The 9501-nt window shown below is 37.4% G+C and overlaps 1 protein-coding gene across 1 annotated transcript; it reads right to left on the bottom strand.

The window, feature by feature from the left end:
• Positions 1 to 7318: 7318 nt before the first annotated feature.
• Positions 7319 to 8119, bottom strand: LOC149155131 (phospholipase A1-Ialpha2, chloroplastic-like). Its single transcript, XM_089444325.1, has one exon. The coding sequence runs from the start codon at positions 8117 to 8119 to the stop codon at positions 7319 to 7321; it is 801 nt and encodes a 266-aa protein (XP_089300451.1).
• Between the last annotated feature and the right edge of the window lie 1382 nt (positions 8120 to 9501).

Below are 9501 nucleotides of genomic sequence, written 5' to 3'. Positions count from 1 at the left end.
CTAGCATATTCAGTTTGACAGCATTTCTAATGATAGTCATAACGACCATAGTTCAGATTCTAGTCATGAACAGGTTTCAGAATCAGATTATGAACATGGTTCAGATGGAGGTCATGAACAGGTCTCAGATGGCGATCATGAAGAAATTCCTACAGTTGATAGACAGCCAATTGTGGAAGCACTAGAAACATTCTTAAGGAGGTCTACAAGGATCAAACGCCCTCCAAGAAGGTATGATGATCATGTTACTTCAGTTTCTTTGATCGCTAATGATGATGAACCTTTGTGTTATCAGGAAGCTGTAGAAGGTTCAAATAGTGACAAATGGAAAGCAGCCATGAAGGAAGAAATGATGGCCTTAGGTAAGAATGGCACGTGGGATCTGGTTGAACTTCCCAAAGGCAGGAAAACTGTGGGATGCAAGTGGGTGTTCAAGGTGAAACGGGGTGTGAATGATACGGAAGACAGGTACAAAGCAAGGCTGGTTGCAAAAGGGTTTTCTCAGAAAGCTAGCATAGACTTTCATGAGATATTTTCACTAGTGGTTAAAATTATTTCAATTAGAATTGTGTTAGCATTAGTGGCTTTGTTTGATTTAGAGTTGCAGCAGTTAGATGTTAAGACTACATTTCTACATGGTGATTTAGATGAGGAAATATATATGGAACAACCGGAAGGGTTTGTTCAGCATCGCAATGAGAAATTTGTCTGCAGGCTCAAGAAGTCATTATATGGCCTGAAGCAGTCGCCTCGGCAGTGGTATAAGAAGTTTGATTCTTTCATGTTGAGTCAGAAATATGTAAGAAGTGAATATGATCATTGTGTTTATTTTAAGCAGCTAAATAATGGCATGTTCATTATCTTAGTGTTATATGTTGATGATATGCTTTTAGCAAGCAAAAGCATTGAAGGAATCAACAGGTTGAAGACTCAGATGGCAAGGACGTTTGATATGAAAGATCTAGGAGCGGCAAGACAGATTTTGGGCATGGAGATTTTCAGAGACAGGGGTAATGGTAAGTTGTGGCTATCACAACAGAAGTATGTTGAGAAAATACTTTTGAGGTTTGGTATGAATAATGTGAAGCCTGTGTCAGTCCCTTTAGCTTCCCATTTCAAGCTTTCTTCCAGTTTATGTCCTAATACAGATGAAGAAAAGGATTATATGTCTTGAATTCCTTATGCCAATGTAGTAGGATGTTTGATGTATGCGATGGTGTGTACGCGACCAGATATTTCTCATGCAGTTGGGGTTGTCAGTAGGTACATGGCAAATCCGGGTAAAGAGCACTGGTCAGCAGTAAAATGGGTGCTTCGGTACTTGAGAGGCACAAGTAGTTATTGTATTTCTTACAATAAGAGTAGTGAATTTGTTTGCGGATATGTTGATTCCGATTTTGCAGGTGATTTGGATAAGAGAAGATCAACTTCATGGTACGTCTTTACTCTTGCAGGTGGAGCTATTAGCTGGATGTCAAAGCTACAAAACATTGTTGCTTTATCCACTACTGAAGCAGAATACATTGTTGCTTCGCATGCTTACAAAGAGGCGATTTGGTTGAAAGGTTTGCTTGGTGAGTTTGGTAGGTTACAAGACAACATCAGGTTACTTTGTGACAGTCAAAGTGCAGTACATTTGGCTAAGAATCCGGCCTATCATAGTAAATCAAAGCATATTCCAATCAAATACCATTTTGTAAGACAGGTTATCACTGAAAGGGGAGTTTCTCTTGAAAAGGTGCATACAAAGGAGAACTGTGCAGACATGTTCACGAAACCAGTTTTGTTGGAGAAGCTACGCTGGTGTTTGGCTTCTCTTGGCTTGCAGAAAAGATAAAATAATAATAACAGGGCATCAGGCGAATTGTTGTCAAGGTGGAGATTGTTGAGATTTTCTGTTTGTAATGAAATAGGAAAAATCTCAGCTGGTGACAACAATAGGAATTCAGGTCCTAGATTAACTCCAGGTTGTTGGGAGGGAGTTAATGTCTCCTATATTTGATGTGAGGGAATTAATGAGGCTCTTAGATTCTCTAGGCTATATAACGGGCAGCCATTTGGATGTTTGCTAAGAGAGTGTGAGGATTTCTTGATGTAATCTCAAATTTGATTAATAAATTCCTGATGCCTATGTTTGGTGGATGTAGCCCAGATTGGTTGGGTGAACCACGTTAAATACTGTGTGATATGTGCTTGATATTCTGCTGTGTGTTTCAATTGATTTGCTGGCCTCTGAATTTCAACAAGTCATAGAGCTGCAGGAAAGTAGCTTCGTGAAAGTCACACCCCTCTTCCTCTCTGCATAATTTTTTTTACATGGTATCGGAGTGGGTTAAACTATGTTAGTGTAAAAACAAGTGTTTCTACTAAGAGTTAAAATTGTTTTGGGGGCTAGATTGTTTTTATCATATTTACCTGCAAGTAGAATTTTTTTTTCTTATGCTCTGAAATGGCAACATCAAGCACAAGCTTGAATAATCCTCAAATACCTCGTTTTAATGGGAAAAATTATAATTATTTGGCTATTACAATGAAGGCCCTGTTTTCTTCTCAAGACATTTGGGATTTGGTGGAGAATGGTTTTCAAGAACCAGCAGATGCAACAACATACAATGCCTTATCTTAAGAAGAAAGAGATTTGTTTAGAGACAACAGGAAGAAGGATTCAAAAGCCTTGTTATGTATTCTCCAAGCAGTTCATGAAAGTATTTTCCCAAGATTTGTAGCAGTAGCAAAGTCCAAGAAATCATGGGACACCCTCAAGATAGACTACTAAGGCATGGAAAAAGTCAAGACAACAAATTTGCAAATCTTAAGAAGAGACTTTGAAACACTTTGTATGAAAGAGTCTAAGAATGTGGACTCATTTTTTACACATATAAGTGGGTTGGTTACTCAAATTAGGTCTCATGGTGAGACACTTGAGGAAAGAAGAATAGTTGAGAAAGTTTTGAGAAGTTTTCCAGCAAGGTCTGATGCCATTATAGTGGCCATAGAAGAGACAAAGGATCTCTCATAGTTCTCAATGGATGAGCTTAATGCATCACTGATTTCTCATGAACATAGACTGAATATTGAAACAAGCTCCTCATTGGAGCATGCCTTCAAGACACATGTTTCATTTGGTTAAGGTAGAGGCAGAGCAAGATCATATGCTAGAGGAAGAGTACGAATCCCAGATAGAGGTGGAACAAGCAGACGTTCAAGCTCAAATGGAAGAGGCAACAATCAAAATCCAAGTCAAGGCCCAAGCCAAAATCAAGGACAAGGGTAGAGGTATGATAAATCTCAAGTTCAATGTCATTACTGTAAGAAGTATGGTCATGATGCAAATGAATGTAAAAAGAAGCAATATGACATTAGTAACAAACCAAGTGTAAATTTCACCAAAGAAAATCAGAGCCATGATAGCATGTTTTTAGCTTGTAATGCAACACAAGAGAAACAAAGTGATATATGGTATCTACATTCATGGTGTAGCAACCACATGTTAGGAAACATAGAAATGTTTTCCAATCTAGATGAAAGTGTGAAATCTGAAGTGACATTAGCGACTGATAGCAAAGTATTTGTCATGGGAAGAGGTAGATTTAACATCCTAACAAGGAAGGGGGAGAGGAAGTACATCTCAGATGTTTACTTTGCCCCTGGTCTGAAGCATAACCTCATAAGCATTGGACAGCTCATGCAAGAGGGCTACAATGTCTTCTTCAAAAATGATGTGTGCACAATTTTGGATCGGCCTCCAAAGTGACAGTTGATTGCAAACGTTCAAATGACAAAAAATATAATTTTTCCCCTAAAATTAAAATCAGATTTGCAGAAAGAATGTGCACAAGCACAACTCTCAAACTTTCAAACAGAGGTAAAATATGAAAACTAGTTATGGGATTTGAGATTTGGTCATCTCAACTTTGGAGGTTTGAATTTGCTCCATAGGAAAGGCATGGTGAAGGGACTACCACTCATAGAAAAACCAAACAGCCTATGTAAAGGATGTATCTTGGGCAAGAAACATAAAGAGACATTTCCAATAGGAGATTCTGTAAGGGCAAAGGCACCTTTGGAGATTGTCCACTCAGATGCATGTGGACCAATGCAGACACCATCAATTGGTGGCATCCACTATCTATTGACATTCGTAGATGGCTACACAAGGAAGACATGGGTCTTTCTCCTAAAACAGAAAATTGAAGTGTTTGAACGCTTTTACCAATACAAGGCTCTCGTTGAGAAGAAAAGCGAACACTACATCAAAGTGCTTAAGAGTAACAGAGATGGAGAATACATCTCAAATGATTTCCTTCATTTTTGTAGGGAGCATGGAATTCACAAGCAATATATATTGAAGAGATGTCCAACCAAGAGCGTCCAGAACATAGTTCCAGAAGAGGCATGGAGTGGAAGAAAGCATACTGCCACTCACATGAGATTTTTTGGATGTGTAGAATATGCACATGTCTCAGATGAGTTGAGGAAGAAGTTGGACAACAAGGGGGGGAAATGTATATTTGTTGGATACAATAATGAATCTAAGGCACACGAACTCTACAATCCATTAACCAAGAAGGTCATAATCAACATAGAAGTATAGTTTATAGAAGAGGAAGTTTAGAAAAGACAGTCAATTTCAAAGCATGTATACCACATGAGCACACAGAGGAATTAACAGCAGAAAGCAATTTCCCAACAATGACTCCCTCTACTCCTATTCAAGCGCAATAAAACAGGTAGCAAGAAACACCATAAAAAAATAATAGGACAGCTTCGTACAGGCAAGCAAGTGCTTCTACAAGCACACCGCAAAACACAACACCAAGTGACATGTCAAGCCCATCTTCAACAAGCTCAAGAAGACCAAAATTCAGAAATTTAAATGAAATTTATGAGAAAGAAGAAATTGATAGTAACACTAGTCTGAATTCCTTATATGCATTATTTTTTGATGTAGATGGCCCAATCCATTTTGAAGATGCAGTCAAAGAAGAAAAATGGGTTGCGGCAGTGGAGGAAGAAATAGAAGCAATAGAAAGGAATGACACATGGGAATTAGTGAACCTTCTGAAAGGAAAACATGTCACTGCTGTGAAGTGGGTCTATAAGACCAAAAGCAACATTGAGGGAAAGATTGAAAGGCACAAAGCAAGGCTAGTTGTCAAAGGATACAAGCAACATCATGTAAGAGATTACGCGGAGACGTTCGCACCAGTCGTGAGAATGGAGACAGTGCACACAGTTGTGATAATTGTCACACAACATAAATGGAAAGTGTATCAAATGGATGTAAAATCAACGTTCTTGAATGGATTCCTGAAAAAGGAAGTATATGTTGCACAACCGCCTCGTTATTAGGTAGAAGGCCAAGAAGACAAAGCGTATCGGTTAAGGAAATCTCTTTATGGGTTGAAGCAAAAACCATGTGATTGGAACATCAGGATCGATGCTTACTTGTTGGAAAATGGTTTCGACAAATGTGACTGTGAGCCTACTCTCTACATCAAAGAGAGCGAAGATAAGGTTCTCATTGTCGTGTTATATATAGATGATTTGATTTTTACAGGTAGTGATAATTTCCTCATGGTTGATTTCAAACAAGTCATGAAGAGTGAATTTGAAATGAATGACTTAGGATTGTTAAGATACTTTTTGGGCATAGAAGTGAAGCAAATGGAAAATGGCATTTTTATCTTTCAAGCAAAGTATGTGGTAGACATTTTGGAGAGGTTTAAAATGCAAAGGAGTAAATCTGCACCAACTCTAACTATCATGGGGTTGAAGCTGAACAAAGAAGATTGCAACAGCAATGTCAATCCAAGATTATACAAAAGCATGATAGGTAGCTTGATGTATTTGACCGCCACTAGGCCAGATATAATGTATGTAGTAAGTTTGGTGTTGAGGCTCTTGGAGACACCTAAGGAGACACATTGGCAAGTAGAAAAAAGAATTTTGAGGTATGTCAATGGGACAAAACAATATGGTGTTTTGTACACAACAACAAGTGATTTCACGCTGGTTGGTTACACTGACAGTGATTGGGCTGGAAGTGTCAATGATATAAAGAGCACATTAGGATATATTTTTCATTTGGGTTCCAGAGCCATTTCATGGGCCTCCAAGAAGCAATCAATAATGTCACTATCAATAGCAGAAGCTAAATATGTCGCAGCAAGAGCACCAACGTGCTAGGCATTTTTGATGAGAAAGATGTTGAGGGATCTTTTTCATGACCAAGAGGGAATGACAACTATTTTCTTTGACAACACCTCAGCAATTGCGTTGTCAAAAAAATTTGTCTTTCACAAGAGGACCAAGCATATTGATGCTAAATATCATTTTATCAGAGAGTTGATTAACAATGATGAAATTGTGTTGTAGCATTGCAGGTCACAGGATCAATTTGTTGATATCTTCACAAAGCCATTGGCACGTGAACGTTTTGCTTATCTGAGAAACTTCTTGGGAATTGTCAATGGCGACAATTATGATTAAGGGGTAGTGTTGGAAATATTAATCCCAACCACTGCATTAAACACCCTCTCTCTGTTTGCAGAGGGAAGGACTCAAGCCAGAACATCAGATCAAAGAATTTAGAACAAAAAATTTAAGGCATTTAGTGTATTTTGGTATATAGATATGGGCAAGCATTCATTCCACGACTATCACCCACACTCCACAAACACCTTTGTGATTCCGATGACACTCAACAATAACAATGTATTAATTATTTTCTCTGTCATGCATTAATGTGAAATTGTATGTTAAGATAAATATATATGTAAAAGTTACTTTACTCTGTGAAGCGTCAAACCTTTGTTTTACTTTGTGAATGAGCAGAAGTCTCATCTCAATGTATTTTTCATGATTTAAAATTCAATTCTAGAATTATATTGTGTTGCTCCAACCTTCCTTTGTTTTACTCTCTATTTTTGCCATGAGTGAATTCTATATTTTTAACTCTAAGTAATAAATGCCCGAAATCCAGATCAGTAAAATCAGCTTCCCAAAGAGTCATAGAGCTGCGCAAAATCAGCTTCGTTAAGAGTCATAGAGCTGCCCTAAAATAGCTTCCGGAAAGTCACACCCTCTCCCTCTCTCCGCGGAAATGTTCTTTTTACACAATATACCGTGATTGGTATTATGGAACAACATTCAGAACGTGATTGGTATTATGGAACAACATTCAGAACCCACGCAGTTTATTTCGAGCTCCGCAATATCATAAGCACATAGCGTTGCCAACGCACTGCCCACGCTAGGTCCGGTTATGGTTATGCTAAGCTCCTCTCCCTTGTATTTCTTTACAAATCCGGCAATGTCAGAGAGAAGTTGCTCTCTCGCGCAATCCCATCTCCACCTTCACATCCTCGCGAGGGTCCAATGGATTTAAACGAGCAGGAGTTAGAGAATGCATAAAATTCACAAGCCATTCCATGTATGTGGCAGTGCCTCTCAATGCCATGACAATGTCCCTACGTCCAAGCCGTTTAATCTCCTTCTCATCCTGTGACACTGCAACATAACCTATCCAGTTACATCTATCTCCAGCTTCCAGTTTTCTCTTCAAGATCTCGGGCACGTCAATATCAGCTGTGGCCGCGTAAATGTATTTTGTAAGTTGATAACCGCATCTTTCCAACCCCAACTGAGCTAGCAGAGTCTTCCGGCCATATTTGCATCTCCCGTGATACTTAGATCGAGGCTTCCAATTAAATGCTTCGTAAGTAGCTCTCGCGAATACACCGTATCGGATAATATCTGACAGGAGAAGAGCATGAATAGGATCCAACATACCCTTCGAATGGTGGGATCCTTGTATTTCCTTCCACATATCTTCTAACTGTACACGACCATCATTAGTCTTCTCCGATTCTGCCGTATGATCTGAGTATAAAACTGCTCGACCCAACCTTGATTTTGAGCTTTGAAAACCCGTTTCCTTTTCTATTCTGTGGAAGGGAGGTTCTGCAACTTTAACTACAATTGGGGACAGTAATTTCTTAGGAGAAACTGAGCTGCCGTTTAATATTTTCTGGAAAACGGTGAGTGTAGGTGGAGATATCGAGGGCACTTGGTACTGGATCCGATGAAATATGCTATTGCAGGATTTGAGAATCATTCTTCGAAATGTTGTAAAAGAAGCTAATTTGTAATGAGAGAGACACACCTGATTGTCCAGAAATGTCTGTAAGCAGAGCAAATGAACTCAAACATATATAGACACAGAGACAATTCGATTGAGATTCAATTCCTGGTCTGTTCATTGCGGGCCTTCAATAAGGTTTGTATACATATTTGAAATAGTTGAAAGTGAAAATATAAGTTTTTTTTGGAATTACTTTATTTTTATATAAATTTATGTTATTTGATATAGTATCAATTTTTTTCATATATATACATCAAGTATTAAATATTAACTTTTTGTTAAGAACAAAAGAATTACACTTTTAAGTTGTAACTTAAATAAATTAATTAAAAGAGTTAATTGGAATGATATCATTGATGTTTTATAATGCTTTTAATTGAAATGAACTAATATTTATTTGTCTTCTAATTATAGTTGACATTGTTCTTTTATTTATTGAACTTTTTACTTCAATTTAAAAAGATATATGTATAGAAAGAGTTATAAATCTCTCCTTCCTTCTTGTTAAAAAATTATCATAAAATTTAGTAATTAAAATTTTATTATTATAATCTTATTAGACATGTTATGCCACTGGTCTTCATCCTAATGACTTGCACAATTGTTGTTCAAAAAGGGATTTTCCATGTGACTTTAAAAGGTCGTTAAGTATAGTAGTAAGTAAGCAATATCCCATGTAGTAACCAATATCCCATATATTTGTGAAAGTCTGGTCTATGAAGAGTTTTGTCAATCTGTATAGTAAATGGTGGTTATATTGGTGTTATTATCTCATGGATATTACTCATAAGAAGTATGATACTTATTGAAAGTAGTTACACTACTAGTACTTAATGCCTTCATATGAAATTATGTCATAAATGTAAGAAAGTTTCGTAAGAACCTTTATCACCATCACAATTGTACAAGGCATAAATGTAAGAAAGTTTCGTAAGAACCTTTATCACCATCACAATTGTACAAGGCTCTACCACGTGCAAATGCAGATCATTTTATCTTGAGAATAAATACTTCTTAGAATGCTATAGTGAGCCATGATTCCATGAGTGGAGGGACCCTCATGTTGATAAAACTACCAATGGACTAAGGAGAGAGTTGGGAATGTCCTACTATTGTAGGACTGATATATTACCAATAGATTGAGGAGAGAGTTGGAATGTCCTATTGTTGTACAAAGGATATATTGTGAAAATTGTTGTTTGTGCATTGTGAGGCACGAAATAAAAATAAAGATAAAAAATTTGTATAAAATATATTATTGCATGTAAAGAAACACGAGGCTTCCATGGTGTTAGTGAATGAACTGATAAGAATGTGTTTTAAATTTAGGAAGCTAATCTTTACAGGCCTTCCAT

This window comes from Pinus tabuliformis, chromosome 9 (genome assembly GCF_031772625.1).
Source record: "Pinus tabuliformis cultivar Carrire ecotype Pingquan chromosome 9, CPIR1, whole genome shotgun sequence".
Classification (NCBI taxonomy): domain Eukaryota; kingdom Viridiplantae; phylum Streptophyta; class Pinopsida; order Pinales; family Pinaceae; genus Pinus; species Pinus tabuliformis.
The sequence above is the reverse complement of the archived record's forward strand: the minus strand, read 5'-3'. Positions and strand labels throughout refer to the sequence as shown.